Raw genomic sequence first — 20,289 nt, 5'->3', positions numbered from 1 at the left:
TCAGGAAACAACAGGTGCTGGAGAGGATGTGGAGAAATAGGAACACTTTTACACAGTTGGTGGGACTGTAAACTAGTTCAACCATTGTGAAAAACAGTGTGGCAATTCCTCAAGGATCTAGAACTAGAAATACCATTTGACCCAGCCATCCCATTACTGGGTATATTCCCAAAGGATTATAAATCATGCTGCTATAAAGAGACGTGCACACGTATGTTTATTTTGGCACTATTCACAATAGCAAAGACTTGGAATCAACCCAAATGTCCATCAGTGAGAGCCTGGATTAAGAAAACGTGGCACATATACACCATGGAATACTATGCAGCCATAAAAAAGGATGAGTTTGTGTCCTTTGTAGGGACATGGATGCAGGTGGAAACCATCATTCTCAGGAAACTATCGCAAGAACAGAATACCAAACACCACATGTTCTCACTCATAGGTGGGAATTGAACAGTGAGATCACTTGGACACAGGAAGGGGAACATCACGCACCAGGGCCTATTGTGGGGAGAGAGGAGGGGGTAGAGGGGAGGGGGGGTAGCATTAGGAGATATACCTAATGTAGATGACGAGTTAATGGGTGCAGCACACCAACATGGCCCGTGTATACATATGTAATAAACTTGCACATTGTGCACAGGTACCCTAGAACTTAAAGTGTAATTTTAAAAAAGTGAAAGAAAATGGTATGAAAAAAGCTTAATCAAACTAGTAATTGAGAAAAGTTTATTAAATATTATTGATGCATTATATGCAGAGAAAATATTATACTTTCGATGAGGAGAGTTTTTTTTTTTGTTTTCCTTGTTTTAGATTTTTGATGAAATGTCAAACAATTCAAACTCAGTTTTGCCTTCTTTTGCTGTGAATAGAGTTAGACTAAGCTTATTTTGTGTCGGTGTTGGTAGTCTTCTTGGAGTGGGTTAACATGCCTTTTGCAGGACATCTCTTGAGGGGAGGAATAGAGTGGAAGGATGCCATAGTCTCTTTCTCCTTTATTCTGCCCCGTAAAATGCAAAGGCAGCTCATGAAAATTCTGATAATTTTTGCTGAAATGTAAGTGCATTATTTCTTAGAAAATAAATGATATTTATAGATTAAATGACTGAAATTTAAATTTAGTAATGATGGAAAGTAATCTATAACCTATAATAGTAATCTATTTCCATCTATATGTAAGATGGAAATCAGAGATATTTAATTTATGTTTTAGAACTTTTGTGTTAAATATTGTATGGTTGTACTTTATCGATGGTGAAATTGTCTTTATTTAATCTTCCCAGGAAATTGTGGCTGCAGAGAAGAAGAAACAGATTGTTGCAGAGCAAGTCATGATAGACCACTTATCTAGGTGAGAATTGGCAACTGACAATAGAAATCAATTCAGAAAGTTTTCATTAAATTTCTTTTCATGCATGACGCTCATATCCTTGGTCAATTAAAGGTTAGCTAACTCAGAGGTTCCCAAACTTTCTCTGTTCACTGCACTGTTAGTGTTTTAGTAATTTTTTCACAGCACTCTTAGACCAATAGAAATACCTAACAGTTCTATTTGTTAAGTATTTTCCTCTAAACAACTTAATAAGTATTCATTTGCTAACAACTAATGACCATTTAAGAAATAATACACATAAATTGAAAGAAGATATCCTTACTTTATTCTTACCAAGGATCTGTATGCATCTTTTGGGCACTGCACAGTCTCTCAAATCCTAGAATCATTTGCAATGCTGCCACTTCCACTTTATATTCCATATTGATTTTCACCTGATATTTGCTTTTTATCATAGCAACTATAGAAAACTCAGCTCTGCAAAGATGTAACATCATTGAAGGAGTATAGTGTGCTGTCTTGTTGAAGCTGTGAACTACCCTGAGGCTGAACTAGTAGTTTACCTGGTGTGCAAGTGATGTCAAGTATCACTGAGTTTCCCTCAAAAATTAAAAATATTCCATAGTACCCCTGTGAGTTCACTGTGTTATCTCAGGGTTCCTTGGTGCAATTCGAGAACTGTGAGACTTAAGAATTTTAAAACCCATTAGAAAACTAAAATTTTAACATGTGCATTGCTGAATTGCATGATAATATGGAAGTATGCTGGAATTTCTGAAGAGGTTGGAATTATCTACTTCAAGGAAAAAGTAAGACTTAGCTTTGAAAAAACTGTTTAGTTACGTGGCAGAAGGAATGAATGACAGAAAGAATGATGCATGTTTCTACATGCACGTTTTTCAGTGAATTCTTTGAAATAGTTATACCTAGAGTCTCCCTTGTCCCTCCTTCCATTGTCTCATGAACTTAGTGTTTTTACCTCCACCATGCCTCCAACAACTTTTTTCCAGAAGTAGTGACATCCATATTGCTAGACTAATGATTTCTCAGTTCTCATTTACTTGGCCCATCTGCAGCAGCTGTCTCATTTGAAACTTTATTTTCTTTGAGGCAGGTTTTTTTTTTTTTTTTTTTTTCTCTGCATGGCTTCCTGCACACGACACTTGACTGTTCTCCTACCTTTCTCCCCTTCTCAGAATCTCTTGTGGTTCTTTTTCATCTTCCCAGTCTTTAAACGTGGGTGTGCCCAAGAGCTCAGTTCTTGGACCTCTTTTGTATTTGCTTTTTAAGTGATCTCATCCAGTAGCATGCCTTTAAAAACCACCTATATTCTGATGCTTCTCTAAGATTTCAATTTAACTTTCTCCAATCTGGGTGTCTGAAACTTTACTGCCCTCTCTTCCACCATGACCAAATCTTTAATTTTCCTCCATGGCAAGTCAATTGTTCTTGTTACTAAGACCCAAAATCCTAGTGATGCCTTTGATCCCTCTCTTTCTCTCAAATACTATATCTAGCTTGTCAACAAACACTCTCAGTCCTACCATCAACATAGATTTATTCCCTGTGCTACCACCATCCTATTCAAACTTATTTTGTGTCTCCTGGATTATTTCAGGGACTACTTAACTGGCCTCATTGTTTCTGCATTTGCCGCTTACTGGTTTATTTTCAACCCAGTACCCCATAGTTAATCTATTAAAAGGCAAGCCAGATAAAACCCTCTAGGAATTTCTCATTTCAATCACAGTGAAATCTACAAGGCTCACGTATTAATTGTGTGTCACAACAAAAATCAGTAGCTTAAAAGAACAGTAATTTTTGCTCATGTGTCTTTAGGTTATCTATCGAGGCTAGGCTTGGCTGGAAGACCCTTACTTTTTGTTTTGCCCAGTTGTATATGAGCAAAAGCAGTGGTCTTAGGTTTGATCTTAGGCCTTAAATGATCTCATGTATTTCCATTTGCCCTTTAGTGCTTCTGCCACCTTTGAGAGAGGAACACTGCTTGACTAGTCTGGTAGTCTCAAGAAAAAGGTCCTTCTAGAAATGCCACTGAGCTACTTAGCTGAGACCATCCTAGATAAACAGATTTCCAACCAACCCGCATTTGTATGAGTTAGTTCAGTTGAGATTAGCAGAGTCATATAGCTGTGTGTAACTGATCAAAGCAAGTCAAAAGCTCAAGGTCAAGGGGTGAGAAAGTACACACCACCTATAATGAGGCCATAGCAAGGATATGGATCAGGATTACTAAAAAATTTGGGCCAATAACACAGTCTATCCAAGCCCACCATTGGACCTTGGACCTTGGACCTTGGACTTCTCTCCCTCTTACCTACTCTCCTCTAGCCATTTGACTTCTCCCTGTTCTGGAACATACCAGGTTCCATTCCTGTGTTAGGTACTTTGCATTTATTTTCCCCTCTTCTTGGAATGCCTTTTCCCCAGAAATTTGTATGTCTGCTTACTCATTTTAGCTCGTATCTTTACTTAGAAGTCACCTTGGTGAGGCCTACCTTGGCCTTACTAAATAAACCATAAATAAATTTAAATAAATAAATTGACCATAAATAAATTTATGATCCCTTGCTCAAAATTTCGCATCTTCTTACCATTTCATTTTTTCCTCCATAGGGACATGTAATTCATGTTATATTTTCTCTGTTTATCATGTTAATTATCTTTCGGCCTCTTCAGAATGTGAGCTTCATGAGGGCAGAGCACTTTGGAAGTTTTGCTCACTATTACACTCCCATTGGCTAGTCTAGTAGCTGTATAGTAAAACTTGTTGAATAGGCAAATGAATGAATGAACTGGAAAAGAGGACTTAAATAGAGTCAGCAGAATTTGGTTTTAGGTTTAGCTATGTGACTAATTCGCTGTTTGAGCTTTCATATTTTCCTTCTGTATGTCTTGATTTTTGCTTCTGCCAAATTAACATTAAGATTTCTTATAACTCTAACATTCTGTGTATGTATATTTAACACAGAACTGATAAATAAAGTGTGAGAATAGAATAGGTGCCACTTTTTTTATAAATGCCAGCCTTTTTCATTTGGGAAATTTAAAAAATATCTTAATGCTCAATTTAAAAAGAGGATTTAGTTCCTAATTTGGCACACAAATGAACAGAATCTACAGTATATGGTAGAGATGACTAAAGCTTTTCCTGAATGTTCCAGCAATGGAAATAACTCAATAAATTCATAAGTTCTATCTTTGAATTGCTGTTTCATTTTCATAGTTTTGAAGGTTCATGATACCCTTTAAAAAATGTCTACTCATTTATTCTTTTATCCAGTTAATCATCAAATTTATTCAGACTTAGGGTTTTTCCAGGCAAGTAGAAAAAACCAGAGAGGGCAAGATTGTTAAAAGGTGGGTACAGGATTCTCTTTTGATGAATCATGGAACCCAGCCTGCTAAGGAGGAAAGTGTTACTGAATGGTGCCATGTAGTTCCAGGCTCTTGGTGTCCCGAACAAAGAACTGGACGAGACACACAGAGATAGTGAAGCAAAGCAGCAGAAGTGTATTAAGCGCAGTATTACACTCTTGGAGTGGGGGAATGGACTGAGTTCTGTGAGATAAATCAACCTGAGTTTGGTCCTTTGGGTCCTTTTATGTGTTTTTTTGTTTTCTTCTCTTCCCAAGGATGCCTAATCTCTAGCCAGTATCTGCCTTTTGATTAATAGATGTTGCTGAGTTAATGTGGCCCTTGTGTGCTTGTGTGTCATCTCCATCCCATAATTTTAAGTACATGTATGATATGCAGTCCATATGCATGAAACTTAAGTAGCTAATTACCATATTGGGTCATTTTAAGGATACTTCTTTTTAACGAGCATGCCCCTCTCTGGGGAGCTGCCCCTGACAGGTTTGGTCCGAACCTAGCTGGCCATGGGGGCTCCTTACTCACTTTTTTTTTTTTGAGACTGAGTCTCGCTCTGTCACCCAGGCTGGAGTGCAGTGGTGCGATCTCAGCTCACTGCAAGCTCCTTACTCACTTTTTTATCTCACTTTTGTTTTGGTTGCTGAAGCTCTGCTTCTTATCTCGCTTCTTGCTCAGTCACCTCTTCACCTTCTTTCTGCTCTCATGCTTTTACTCATTCTGTTCTTTATCCAACTTTTAATTCCTTTTGCTATTTTCCTGCATCATTTCCCCTGTTTTCCTGTCTCATAAGGATATGAGGATAACCTATTATTCTTACCCTTAAAATAATATTAATAACAACAATAACAAATCAAAACTATTACCAGTGGTGGATGTCCAGTTTCTTTGCACTTTGAACAAAGAATTGGACAAAACACAAAAGCAAAGCAAGGAAAGAATGATGCAACAAAAGCCGAGATTTGTTGAAAATCCAAGTATACTCCACAGGGTGGGAGCAGCCTGAGCAAGTGGCTCAAGGACCTGATTGCAGAATTTTCTGGGGCTTAAATACCCTCTAGAGGTTTACCATTGGTTACTTGGTGTACATGTAAATGTATGTAATGACAAATACATACATACAGTTCTTTTTACTTTGTCTATTTACATACTTTGTCTACTTTGTTTATGTAAATGAAGAAGTGGCCTGCAATCAGTCTAATTGGTTGTGGAAAGTGACCAATCAGAAGCTGAAGCGAAGTTACAAAGTTACACCCTATGCAAATATCTGATTGGTCATGGGAAGTGACCAGTCAGAGGCTGAAGTGAGTTACAAAGTTATACTCCTATGCAAATTTAGACTTGGCCCACAACCATCATGATTGGTCGTGGGAGGGGACCAATCAGAGGTATTTTCAATTTTTCATCTGCCACACAGAAAAGGGGGGTGGTTGCAAAGGAAGTAGCCTCTGGTCCTTTTATTACTTGACTGTGGAAAGTTGGGGTTTTCCTTTTGATTTAGTTCTAGGAAGTCAGCGTGAATGTACCTTAGGTTTCCTGCCTCCAGACCCTATTCTCCCGCCTTAAAAACACAATGACACCTATGTTCCTTATGTTATTAATTGAATCTCATTTCACATTGTTCAGTTACTGTATATCTTTCTACTTGATGACCTCAAATCCAATTAGTTTTTTAGTTCTGTTGGTGTTTCTTGAATTTGTTCTTTCTACTTTGTCTATTTATTTACTTTTTATTATTTTTTTGTTTGTGTTCTCTTGTATTTATATATTTTATAGTTTTGGGGTACATGAGATAATTTAACAATATAATTTGTAAAGATCAAGTCAGTGTACTTGGGATAGCCGTAACCTTAAATATTTGTCTTTTCTGTATGTTAGAAACATTGTAATTATTATCTTCTAGCTACTTTAAAATTTACTACATATTATTGTAATTATAGTCTTCCTACTGTTCTATGGAACACTGGATCTTTTTTCCTCGATCAAACTGTGTGTTTACTGCCACCTTAGTGTAGACCCTTACTATCACTTTTCAAGACCATTGCAATGCCACCTGATGGGCTATCATGCCTCTATATTTATCCATATTCAGTAAAATATGCAGTAAAAGGGAAATTAGGAGGCAAAGCCTCAACTATTGAGTGCTTCTATAATACTTAGTAGATTATAGGTACTCTCCTAAACAATATGTATATGTTAACTAATTTATTTAATCTTCACATCACTTCTGTGGGGGAGATACCATTATTCTTTCTTTTATTAATGAGAAAACTTTGGCCCAGAGCAAAATGACCAGATAAGGCTACACGGCTAATTATTGCGGTAGGCAAGGATTGAATCCAGGCAGTCTAGTTGCAGTCTGTACTCTCCTCCATTACACTGTGTACAGTCCTCAGGTGTGTCCTCACTGAGCTGTCTGCTGTGGCTGTACACATATTGTTCCTCTGCTTGTGGTACCCTTACTCCTTCTCCTCTTGAGTGCTAACTTGTACTCACTTTTTTTGGTCATATCACAAGAATCTTCAATGTTTACTTTAACATTAACTCATGGTGGGGTTGAAAATGTGTTTAGTAAAGTGTGCCAAGTGCCCACATTGAGACCAGCTCCATTCAAATCAGTTCACTCTGTGAGGATGTTTCCTGTGCCCAGCAAGGTCGTGAAGAGAGGGGCCTTGACTTTTCTCTTTGTTAGGTCAGCTTTGCTGGTGAGTTCTTCCAGACTTGCCAGGAGCAGCCTACCCCAGTACACATCAGTCCCATGTAAAAGAATACGATGGAAACTTTCTCAATATATTTCATCAGTTTAGCACGTCTCTGGTACAAAAATCCAAGAAAGGCAGCACAAAAGCAAAAGTGCCAACCAAACTTACTTATAAACAAACATGCATATGTCCCAAACACTACACAGTAGTACCCAAATGACAACATTGCACTAAAAGGTATAAAAGCACTGTATTGTAAAGTTACACATGAATACTGCACTGTAAATCCTGAATACTCTAGTGACCCACCCCCACCGCTTCCACAGGCCTGGTGAGGGTCAGAAACCATTCATCTGCCTTCAGACCTTGCTAGTCCTGGGAGACACTGTTACAGGAGCAGTAGGCAGGGGGATTAGTCTCCTGCAGAGCTCTGGCCTCCTCCATAGCTTCCCAGTATCCGGAAGGCTTGGAGGTCTTTCTTAAAGACCATGGCCAGGAACCCCATGATTTGCATGTTGTTAATTTCGCGGCCGGCCCTGGAGCCCCAGAAGAACTCATGCACCGGCTGCTGCACGTACGGGCCGGGCCGGTACTTCAGGTAATTCTGCTGGACGAACTCCTTGGTGATGAGCTTCCGCACGTCCCCGAAAGTGGAAGGTGGACTGCTTTTTCCAGGGCCACAGCCCCAGGACGCGCAGCACGTTCCAGACGGCGATCTCTCTGGCGCTGCAGCCTTTCAAGTAGATGAGGCTCAGGACCATGAGAACGCCTGTCAGGACCATGATGTTGCTCAGAGACACCCTGTCCAGCTCCTCGGGCTCCAGCGCTTTGATCAGCTCAGACTCCATGGTGTGGAGGCTGGACAGCCTCTGGTGCAGCCTGGTCAGCTTCCATGGTGCATTTCGAACACCTGGGCGAGAATGAGGCTGGTGAGCCTGAGGATGCCCCTCCATCGCTAATTGTAGCTGCCGATGACATCCTTCCATGTCTGAAAACCAAATGATGATCTTCTTCTGGTCCTTGACCCGCACGTACCACACGAGCTTGTGCGCCTTCTTCAGCAGCTGTGCTGGGCCAGACTGGGCCGCGCTAGGGGCCTAGTGGGCGCCGCCGTTCTCCGCGGCCTGCTGCAGAGCCTTCGGGTCGCTCGGGGTCTGGGGCAGTGGTCAGGTCTCAAGGAGGGCTCTGCGGCTCTGCCAGGGTCGCGAACAGAGGAACGCCTACCAAAACCCCAGGGTTGCTATGCACCTCAGAGCTGGAGGCCTCGGCTGCAAAGTTGAGGTCGCTGAGATCCTTACTTTGTTCCGACCTGTCTGCTCCGTGTCTGACAAGAGCCTCTGCGTCCAGGAGCACTTTGAGTCTGCCCTCCTCCGTGGACTCCTGGAGAGGAAGTCTTGTACTCTCACCGTTTAAGAATCAGTGCAAATATCTCCTCTTCTAGGATGCCTTTCATAAACTCTTCTCTATGTCTTCTAGGAATTGTTATTCTCTTCTGTGTTTGTTCATTGAATTTCTGTTGTGGCATTTATGACTTTGTATTCTTATTTTACTTTACCTGTGTTCTCTCCTACCCACCTCCCACATGATCAGAAACCAGCACTGTGTCTGCTTGTTTAAAGAATAGTAAAATAAAAACATGGAGCTCTTAACTCCCTCCGAAATTTCAATTCAGTTTTAGATAATACTTCTGGAAAAGGATATTTACTTTCTTATGAAAATAAATATATATATTTTTTTTTTTTCAAAGTTTCTTAGGCTAAATTCCCCATTAGGAGAATTCTGCCTTAATTTCAAGTCAACCAGTACAATTGTGAAGTTCTTTTTATTTATTTATTTATTTATTTATTTATTTATTTAATTTATTTATTTATTTTTGAGAACGGAGTCTGCTCTGTCGCCCCGGCTGGAGTTCAGTGGGAGCGTCCGCTCACATGCAACCTTCCACGACTCCGGTTTACGCATTCTCACTGCTCAGCCCCCGAGTAGCTGGGACTAACAGGCGCCCATCACCACGCCCGGCCTAATTTTTTTGTATTTTTTAGAGAAGATGGGGTTTCACCGTGTTAGCCAGGATGGTCTCGATCTCCTGGACCTCGTGATCCGCCATACTCGCCATCCCAAAGTGTGGATTACAGGCTTGAGCCAATGAATAATATTTTTAAATAAATTTAATAAAAGTATTATCTGACAGTGTTTTAAATTCATTTGGTATATGAACTTTTAGACTGCTTAAAAATATGTGAATTTTAAGTAATGCATGATCATTTTAATTGTAAGGACTTCTATTTTCCTATATAGGGCTTAATCAGGTGATCCAGTAACAAAAATTTAGCCATTGAAGCGAAAAGAAGTGATCAATATCCTTCCAGATCAAAGATGACAACCTCTTCGATTTAGAAAAAGAACACTACATGACAAAGTAAGAAGATTTTGATTACATAAAATGAAGATGCACTTATGTTTAAAAGGTATTTTTAAAATGACTTCTGTGTCAGCTGGACTTTTGTGTTTGTTTCCACTTTTTTCCTATTATAAAGAAAGTGGAATTTTTTTAGTTCAGCTCCCAATTCTGCTACTTTATGATATCGGGCAATACCTTATTTTACTCTTTTGCCCTCTAGATTTTTTATTTGTAATTTAGGGGAAAAAAAGCCACAACTTTGGAGATAATGGATGTGAAATGTTCATATAGTTACAGATATTTTACCGTGTTATATATAATGCTAAATCTCATTGGCAATGGTTTAATAAATGGTATTGATTACACTTTTTTTTTTTTTTTTTTTTTTTTTTTTTTTTGGCATTTTACGTTGTAGCTTTTTCAACCTTAGAATTGGTATGATCTTTTACAATCCTCTGATGCTGTCCACTTCAATTCTTCAACAGTTTCACTGACATCTAACCTCAGCTTTAGTAGACATAAAAAAATCTACCAGTACCCACAGTAACTTTTTTATATTTTCAGACTACCGTAATTGTTAGTATTTTCATATTTTTTTAATTGTTTTGTCTCATTCTTATTTTCTGAAAGCCCTTGCTTTCATCCATTCAAATATTTAGAAGCATCATGTGTTAGTTTCCTATTGCTGCTGTAACAATTACCATGAGCTTAGTATTCTAAAACACAGATTTGTTCTTTAATTGTTCTGGAGTTCAGATGCCTAAAATCATGGGATTGATAGGGCTACATTCCTTCTAGAGGTTTTAGGGGTGAAGCTGTTTTCTTGCCTTTTGCAGCTTCTAGAAGCTGGCTCACGGCCCCTTCCTCCATCTTCAAAGTCTGCAATAGCTGGTTTCATGCTGCATCACTCTGTCACTCTTTTTCTATAGATGCATTTCTCTCTACATTCCTCCAATACGGACATGTATGAGTGCATTAAATCTACCTGGATAATCCCAATAATCTCTCCATTTTAATGTTCTTAATTTATCACATATACCACATCTCTTCTATCATATAATGTATTCCCATGTTCCAAGGATTAGGATGTAGACATGTTGGGCCAGAGGAGGTCGTCATTTATGTACCACACATCTAAACTTTCCTTTTTAAAAGTAAACTTTCATTGAAATAAAACGTACATTCACAGTGCACACATTTTAGGTGCACAATGTAGGAGTTATCAAAAATAGAACAACACTCATATACCAAATGCCCAGATCAAGAAACAGACAATTGCCAGTACCGCAGATACCTCCCCTTATGCTGCCTCCCAGTTACTATTCATTTCCCCTGCTATACCAGGTTAACCTCTCTATCTTAATATCATAGATTAGAACTGCCTGGTTATGAAATTTATGGAAATGAAATTACAAGAAATCTAGACTCTATGTCCAGCTTATTTTTTTTTCTCTAATGGCACTTACTTATTTAGTTGTATATAAGATGTATAACATGATATTTTGATATACATAGTGAAATGTATTTGGCTTCTTTTACCCAACATTATGTTTGTAGTTTTATCCATGGTGTTATTTGTAATTGTCTTTTTTTTAATCTCATCTTTGTATGGTATTTCATTGTACCACATGCCACAACCTATGTATTCAGAGGTTGATAGATATTTGGCTGTTTATGAATAGTGCTGCTATGAACTTCCTTGCTCATGCCTTTTGGTAAACATATGTACTCATTTCTGCTGAGTATATACTTAGAAGTAGAATTGTTGGACCATTTAGTATCCATATGTTCAGCTTTAAAAGATGCAGCCAAATAGCTTTCCCAACTGGTTGCTGAAATTTACACTCCCACCAGTAGCAGTATGAGTGTTCTTGTTGCACCATATCTTTGCCAGAGCTTGGTATTGTCTGCCTTTTTTTATTTGAGTTCTTCTTATGGATGTGTATTAGTGATTTTAATTTGCATTTCACTGGAGACTAATGTAGTTGAGTACTTTTCCATGTGTATATAGGCCATCTAGATATTCTCATACAAAATTTCCATTCAAGCCTGTTGAGTTGTCTGTCTTTTTAGTATTTGTGGATTTTATTTACATGTTTTAGAAATGAATCCTTTTTCAACTATATTTGTCACATATATCTTGTCCTACTCTGTAGTTACCTTTTCATTCTCTTGACTGTATCTGTCTTAAAAACTAAAGTTAGAAATAGGAGTTCCTAATTTTAACATAGGCCAGTTTTCCTCTTTCCCTATATTGTTAATGTCCTTTGTATATTCCTTAAAAATAATCTCTGCCTACCACTAAATCATTTTCCCTCTGACTTGTAATGCCACATATGTCATATGTCAAGTTATATGCATAATTATGACATGACATGTTATATGCATGTCTAATGCATGGTTGGTTTCTAGACTTTTTCTTCAGTATTATCTGTTTCCCTGCGTCAATATTATCCTAATTAGTATTGCGTTGTATTAGAGTAAATACCTGCAACTTGTTTCAAGCTAATCTAGTTCCATGAGAAATCCTGTTGTGGTATCAATTAGAATTATTGAATTTGTAGCTTTCACTCCTCTTACCGCCCATTTATTCTTCCCAGAGGAGGAGAGAGTTCTGCTTCATAAATTTAGAAGCAGGAATTGGCGTGGGTAGTGCAGCCCTCCCTCTCCCCTTTGTTTGGGAGGCAGCAGCCTGCAGAAGCACACATTCTGCCCTGTGCATTGTTTTAGAGGGTCCCTCCCCAGTGGAAATGAGTGGGTTAGTCTGTTTAATTATAGTGGTAAGGACTAGCTTGTGGTTGCTGCATACCTAAGCCGTGGTTTCTAATAGCTTTATCAATACTAAAATTCATACTTTAATCTTCAGTCTTTCTGATTATTCTTTATGTATTGGTAAGGAACTTGGGTTCCTAAAAGGAATTGGGCACCTAAAACCCAACATGGCACTTTGCATTTTATAGTGTAAATACATATTTACTTTTATCTTTTTGAGAAGACTACAGGGCCCTTGAAGCTGCTACTTCCATTTGTCACTGTTAAAGTGAGTTCTGTTTACTACTGAAAAGCAATATAATGTGATGGTTAAGAGCAAAGTTTTTTCTAGCTCTGCCATTTACTAATCATATGGCCCTGGGCAATTTACTCTTCTGTCTCTGTTTCTATAAAATTTATTTGAAAAATGGGAATAATAACACTTACCTCAGAGTTATTGTAAGTAGTAAATAAACCAATACACATTAAAGTGATTTTAACAATGACTAGTGTCTGGGAAATTCTCAATAAATGGTAGCTGTTACTGTTGTTTCAGGCACATAGTGGGCATTCAATAAACACATTAATCCCAGTGGATTAAATTGAATTGAGGTGGTTAAGCTCCCATGGCTCTACTCTGTGCTTACAAACTCTCATTTGGTTTGCAGGCTTATGTTTCCTGTTCCCTGCTTCCTTTTTGTAGATACCCAGATTTTATAGAGGTGTAGCTTTCAAGATTCCAGTGACCCACACTCTTACTTACTAATTACATTACTGCCATTTCATTATACCTGCAGTTTTGTGGGAGAAATATTATTAAATTATTTGTGAAGCAAAGAAGAAATGTATCATTTAGTCTTCAGATCTCTTAATATATAGGAGATTATTGGCAGTAGGGTGCTTTGGTTTTGCTTTATATTGTTAAATAGAATTTTAGGGCTGGCAGCCTTTATGAGATCATTCAGTACTGTCTGAAGGCCATAATGCTTAAATAACCTATTGATCTATGACAAGGTTCGAACTTCATTCAGCACTCTTCCTCACTCTTTGGTTATTCTGGTAAGGAATGTTTTCAGTTACACATCACTGAAAATCGATTGATAGTGGCTTAAACAAGTCAGAATTTATTTTTCTTATATAGTTAGCTGCTTGGAGATAGACATTTATTGATTTTGGTTCAGTAGCTTAGTGATATTACAGCTCTAGGCTGGCTTTCCTGTATCTTTTTGGTCATTCTGATGTGGTGGCTTGATCTCATGGTGGCTATAGTGGCTCCTAGCATCATATTCCTGCCATGTTCACAGGCAGGAACTCTTCTCATGCCACTCTCTTACCAGGACAAAAGAAAATCTTTCCTGGAAGCTTATTGGCAGAACTAGGTCCCTTACTCATCCTTAATTGCAAGATGCTAAGAGCAAATTCTATGGTGGGAGGGAAGCAAAGAAGAAGAGGGTTGGAAATGGCACTTGGGTAGCCCTGCAACAGTGCCAGTCACAAATGTTATATCTCTGTTCAATATTTACTTTTATAGCACTTTGATGGTATAACTTCTAAGATAAAAGTCATTCACATATTATATACTATATTTCAGAGTTATTTCTTTTGTGTCTGCTACAATTAGCAATCTGAAAAAAAAAGAGTACCTTTATCTTTATCCAATCTGTGTGGTTTCAAAATATTAACATAACTTTTTTTGTACATTTTAATTTCCATCAAGTTATAGGTATCTTAAAGAGTTACTGACAAAATGTATTTCTTAACAGGATAAGAACTCATTCTACATTAACTGAAAATGTGCTTTCTCATAAATTACAATTTGATGGTAGGATCATATCACGGTAATTGTGATTTTATTAAAATTTTTAATCCTGTGATTACAAAAACATATTCTCTTTTGAATAGAAATAACAGTAATGAGATTAGATAAGTGTGTATCATTTAAAAATATGTGTAGAACGCATTTTAATGTACATATCTAGTATCTGTTATAAAAAATAGTATGAATCTGTAGGAAAACATCTATCTAAAAGTTTCTTTGAAGCGAAATTTAAAACGTTTTTAAAAAAGAACTTAGCAGTGATTTTTAAGAGTTATATTCTACCAAGTTTGTAAACTGAAACCTAATGTTTATAAGCTGCTTTATTTAATTTTATCTATGACTTTAACGATTATGATAGATGGCGAGTGACAAGGAAAATAATCTTAAATCTATTATTTCAGTTTATATCTTCCGTAATACATAATATCTGCTTGTGTTCTCTCTATATTGACTAGTAAAATGTGTCATTTTAATTATATCTTTTTAAGTGATTTTAAAAGCTTTCTATGAGATACAAGATATAAATTTGTATCGCGGTATGTGTGCTTCTTAAAACAAGCTCAACACCTTTTTTTTTTGGTCTTTTTTTTTTTTTTTCCTTTTTGTGGAGAATGGGGTCTCGCTGTATTACCCAGGCAGGCCTCGAACTCCTGGGCTCAAGCTATCCTCCCGCCTCTGCCTCCCTGAGAGCTGGGATTACAGGCGTGAGCCACCGCGCCCGGCACAAGCTCAACACTTTTAAAGATAATTCACTTTATCTTAAAAGTCTATGTTGAATTAATAATTTACATTGTAAATATATCCACTTTTCATGTCAGTGTAATATTTTTTTTCTGCATTCAAATCTAACTTTTAGTAGACATTTCAGCAAGCTGTGTTTTTATGTTTTCCCTACAGTTTCCCATAACCTTCACTCATTGCCACATACATAAGAGAGTTAGCTCTCCCTCTTGAGATGCACACTTTTTTTAGTTAATTAATCTAAAAATTATTCTATTTGAAGATATTTGATATCATTCTATTTTTTCCAGTAATGGACGTGATGCTTGCAGAGAGCTGATTGGGTTCTTTTTCACTCATGACCAATCCCTTACAATTTATGAATATCGACAATTTGGGAAAAATAGGTATGCCATAAAACATTGTTAGAACTCTGGAGATGATCACTTCTGAGAGAAACTAAATAACTTTCCATTTTTTTTTTTTCATTTACTTTCTAGAACAATTGTGCTTCCTTTTATTCAAAAAAGCATTTATAGTCATCAGTGTGGACGAAGAAAAGGAAAACAGTACCGACTTGGTGATTTTTATGTTGTAAGTTGTGTGTGTGTGCGCACACATTTAATACCAGATGGTGGATTTTGTGGAGTCCTATGGAGGTAGAGGAGCAGGGCTTCTAGTCTTCAATTTATTTCCTCTCCTCCGTCCTGAACAGGGTCATTTATGTGGGCTAATGGTTGATGTTTTCCCAGGAACTTCTGCTTCCCAGCCCCAAATCTCAAGAATGAATACAAGCATAGCATTTATTTTCTGTAACACCCCCCTTCCCATTCCACAATGTGGGTTGTCTCCAGATGAAGTTGTATCTTCATATTTTGAAAGGTTCTTCAAAGCTGTGTCATTGGCTAAGTGGCTATCTCAATAGCACCAGGAGATATTCTTTACCTAAAGTAGGTTTATCCTCTGAGGATGGACAGTTTCCTCCATGTGAAGGGGTATGGGCCTCTGGAGCTATCACTTTTCTGACAGATAGCCTATCTTCCTTGTGATTTTCCCACTTCAGGAAATTCCTGGCATTTGGTATGTCACAAGGATTCCCTAGAATGGGTGGAGCATAGATAGTGCTACAGTTTGCGTGGTGCTCTAAAATTTTAAATCGTATTTACACTTTATATCTTGATTAAAATACAGCACTATCCACAGTGATCATTCAGGTAATATATGTTTCTATCCTAAGATCTATAGATGGAGCAGTAAGTTAGACTCATTCCCTGCTTTTGTGGAGCTGACAGTCTAATTGGAGACACAGATAGATAGGAGGGCCAGATAGGAGGGGCAATGTGGGCCAGATAGGAGGGGTGACAGCCCAGTTTTGTGGAATCAAAGGAGGCTCCCTAGAGAAAGTGCCATCTACCCTTGACTAGGAGTTAGCAAGGCTGGGATAAGGGGATAGTTGAGGGTGGGGAAAAGCTTCCAGGTGGAGAAGACAGCTTGTGCTAAGAACAAAAAGGAAGAGAGCACATGACTTATTTGGAGAACTGGAAGTAGTTCAGTCTGGTTGGAGGAGAGTTCAAGGTGGAGGCTGGCAAGAGATGAGTCAGAGCTTATTAAAAAGCAGCCTATGTTAAAGAGTTATCTAACATGTATTGGGGAGTCACTGGAAGAGAAGATGTGAATGGAGTGGGAGAAGGTGGCATGATCAGATTTGTGATTTTGAAAGATCTGTCTGGCTACAATGTGGGGAAGGAATTGAAGACTAGATACACAAGGGCAGGATGGGATTGAATTATATTAATCAAGGAGAGGGATTATGGAAACCTGAATAAGCAAGTGACTCTGGCTATGAAGCTAATTAGACAAATAAAAGTTATTTGATAGGTAGAGCCAGTACAATTTGGTACCCAGTTAAGGGAGAAGTATGGGTTGAGGAAAAATTTTACATCTTACACTTAAATACACTATACACTATACATATGGCACTGAAGCCTGCCTCTTGAGATCTAGAGAAAATCAGCTCTGACTCCCATTTCACAGCCTGCAGAAGAATATTTAATGCATATTCCAAGTTTAAAGTTTGAGTTTATGTCTCCAAAAATTTAGTGTAGTTTATGATTTATTCTCACTATCCTTATTCCATATTTCTTTGAAGTAGATGTGGAACTCTGTTCTTTTTTATGATTTCCAAGAAAGAAAGAAAGAGAAAGAAAGAAAGAAAGAAAGAAAGAAAGAAAGAAAGAAAGAAAGAAAGAAAGAAAGAGAGAGGAAGGAAAGAAATTCAGCCAGCTATATATAAACCACATATATGATGCTTTGTGTGTGTAGCAGACATTTTGAAGGGAATATCAAAAGATGTTCCCATTGTAGCATTGTAAGCAATTTACAATTTATTATTAGACATCCCTACTGTTAAAATACATCCCTTGAATATTTCCCATGGTAAAAGCACTCTTCTCCATTTTCTAACTCTTCCACCTCTTGTTTCTCCCCACCAATCTTCTATTGTTTTATGCGGAAATATTCAACCCTATCCCTCTTTTTTTTTTTGGTGGGAGTATTCTGTTTTGTTTTCCAGATATGGCTGTGGAACTTGTCTTTTCATGTCTATATGCCTCATTAAGTCTTTTTCTAAACACTCCATAAAAGAAATTTTGGTGCCAGTTTTTAAGATAATACATGAATGTGCATATGTGCCCACAGATGCGCCTGCATAAAGGTGTACCCACATATGTATTCACTCATATGCATGCATATATGCACTGACACAGGCTGTTCCCTTAGGCACACATATAAGTATACACACATATGCTTCTATGCATAACACTGTTACACAGATCACATATTCTTAATTGCTTAACATAATAATTATTTACAGGAGACTCTGAATCTTCTCATCCTCAGTCTTACCCTCACTCAACTAAAAAGTCAATCTAAACTGCTATGTTCTACTAAGTTTCTGCCCAGATTATTATAATCTAAATCCAGGATAATATTTCACTTTATCACTCATAGTTCTCCATCTTCCAATCTGAATTGCAGATTCTTTGGTTCTTCCTTTATGCATCTTCTTTTCTATCTCTGGTAGTCTTTTCTTTATTTCTTTCAGGTTTTGTTTTGTTTTGTTTTCGTGCTGTCAGAAGATCACTTATTTCTCTAAAGCCTTCCTAATTTCTGGGTGTTATTCTATTATGAAGATCTAAAAGATTAAAGACTGAAAGAGTCCAGATCTGAACATAGTATCTAATATAGCACTCCTGCCCTCCTCTGTTCTTTTAATGGGCTTAATTTTTCTTCATAGTCCTGACCATATAGTATGTATGTATATTTTTATCTATTCATTATTTTCTCTGACATGATGCTATAACCCCTTGAAGGTAAGGACTTATCTATCATGACCACTACCATGTTCCTAGCAACTGGAATAGTGACAAGTACTTAGTAGACACTGAATACATATGTATTTAATGAATGGATTTAAATGTGATAAGTTGCAACTTGTGCAAGTGCCTAAACCACTCTTATTCCTGAAGGGGTATTTTAATATCTCTATTTTGTATTAAAACATGAAGACAAAGCAAACATCATATGTGTCCAGATTTTTCATCAGTGAAGACTGGATGAAAGACTAAATAAGTGCAAAAGGGTGATGTTGGATATACACTAATTTCCATCATGCTGACAGCTATGGTGGTGCAGCATCTTGCTAGCCGGTTTCCCAAAAGGCTTTATTTGCCAAATACTGGGGAGATGAAATATTTGCCCACCAGAAAAAACAAACAAAAAAACAAAAAAAACCCACAAAGCTTTAAATTTGAAGTATAGGTTAATTTTGCCAAGTTTTGTAGTCAAATATGTTTAAATTTTTAACTAAAAAATTGAGAATTCTTTTTTCAGTTTTCATCTTACCTTTGGTTGTTGTTGTTCTTTCTATATTGAGACACGGTCTCGCTATGTTATACAGGCTGGTCTTCACCTTCTTATAACTTGTCCACAGGCTGTTGTTTGTCCTTTGGTCCCATTCAGCAACCAAAGGGAATCATTTACAAACCACAATCTGGTCTTCCAGGCCCATTCATTTACAACCTCCCCCATTTCCCTCTCCCCAATGAGGAGAATATTTAAGTATCAACCATCTGGCTCTTTGAGTTTTCTTTCTTTTTTTCTGTTTCTTTTTCTTTTTCTTTTTCTTTTTTTTAGTATGGCTCCTATGCTTATGCACATTAGTAAATTTGTTATGCTTTTCTCTTGTAAACTTGTCTTTTGTTACAGGGATGTGGGCAAAGAGCATTATGATGGGGAGGAAAGGGATCACCTCCTTCCTACCCCTAGACATACATGTTTTTGGTATAAACAATAACTAGTTCTCAAGTAAGAAGACTTTACGGTACCATTTGTCACACATAATTTATCCTAGATTGACCTGGTAATTAGAGTGACTATCTGTATTAGCTAATTGGCTTTATCCAGGGGAAGAAAAAAACAAACTTTTCATATCTTTGTGACAGGAGGTGGTTTTGCACTTAGAGCAAGGTGCCTAAGGAAGTTAGGCTCCCACGCTCTCACAGAAACTGGGAGATAGCTGTGCTCTCTCCCTTGATGTTTACACTCAAAGAGTGGCTCACGGGTCCTTGAGAAAGCCTTATCTAGGTCATAAAACTGACAACAGGCTTATCTAATTTTCAGAAGTATTTGTATATATTTCAAAGAGAGGAGAAAGTACTGACATTATAATTACAAATTCTGTAAAGTAAATGTTCTGAGAAAATGGAGGGGAAGGACATCCTTCCCTTCTATTCAATAGGCAGAATTAAGCCCCTATTTAAAATTTGTATTTGTTGGCGAGGTGCAGTGGCTCATGCCTGTAATCCCAGCACTTTGGGAGGCCCAGGTGAGTGGATCATGAGGTCAGGAGTTTGAGACCAGCCTGACCAACATGGTGAAACCCCGTCTCTGCTAAAAATACAAAATAAATAAATAAATAAATAAATAAATAAATAAATAAAATAAAAATCAGCTGGGCGTGGTGGTGGGTGCTTGTAATCTCAGCTACTCCGGAGGCTGAGGCAGGAGAATTGCTTGAACCCTGGAGTAGGAGGCTGCAGTGAGCAGAGATCGTGCCACTGCACTCCAGCCTGGGTGACAGTGCAAGACTCCATCTCAAAAAAAGCAA

General features: G+C 37.7%; 1 protein-coding gene and 1 pseudogene across 1 annotated transcript in view; one reads left to right on the top strand and one right to left on the bottom strand.

The window, feature by feature from the left end:
• CAPS2 (calcyphosine 2) overlaps nt 1–20,289 on the top strand; it is a 55,340-nt gene that overhangs the window by 18,350 nt on the left and 16,701 nt on the right. Inside the window, 8 exon segments of the mRNA XM_017892957.1 lie at nt 1,290–1,357; nt 9,730–9,850; nt 11,587–11,588; nt 14,347–14,421; nt 15,623–15,723; nt 16,134–16,167; nt 16,713–16,775; nt 18,257–18,277. Of these exon segments, the coding sequence (XP_017748446.1) occupies nt 1,290–1,357; nt 9,730–9,850; nt 11,587–11,588; nt 14,347–14,421; nt 15,623–15,723; nt 16,134–16,167; nt 16,713–16,775; nt 18,257–18,277 (485 nt within the window).
• On the bottom strand, nt 7,801–9,015 carry LOC108542791 (necdin-like; annotated as a pseudogene).

The sequence above is a fragment of the Rhinopithecus bieti genome, unplaced genomic scaffold (genome assembly GCF_001698545.2).
Source record: "Rhinopithecus bieti isolate Rb0 unplaced genomic scaffold, ASM169854v2 scaffold_23290, whole genome shotgun sequence".
Lineage (NCBI taxonomy): Eukaryota > Metazoa > Chordata > Mammalia > Primates > Cercopithecidae > Rhinopithecus > Rhinopithecus bieti.
The sequence above is the reverse complement of the archived record's forward strand: the minus strand, read 5'-3'. Positions and strand labels throughout refer to the sequence as shown.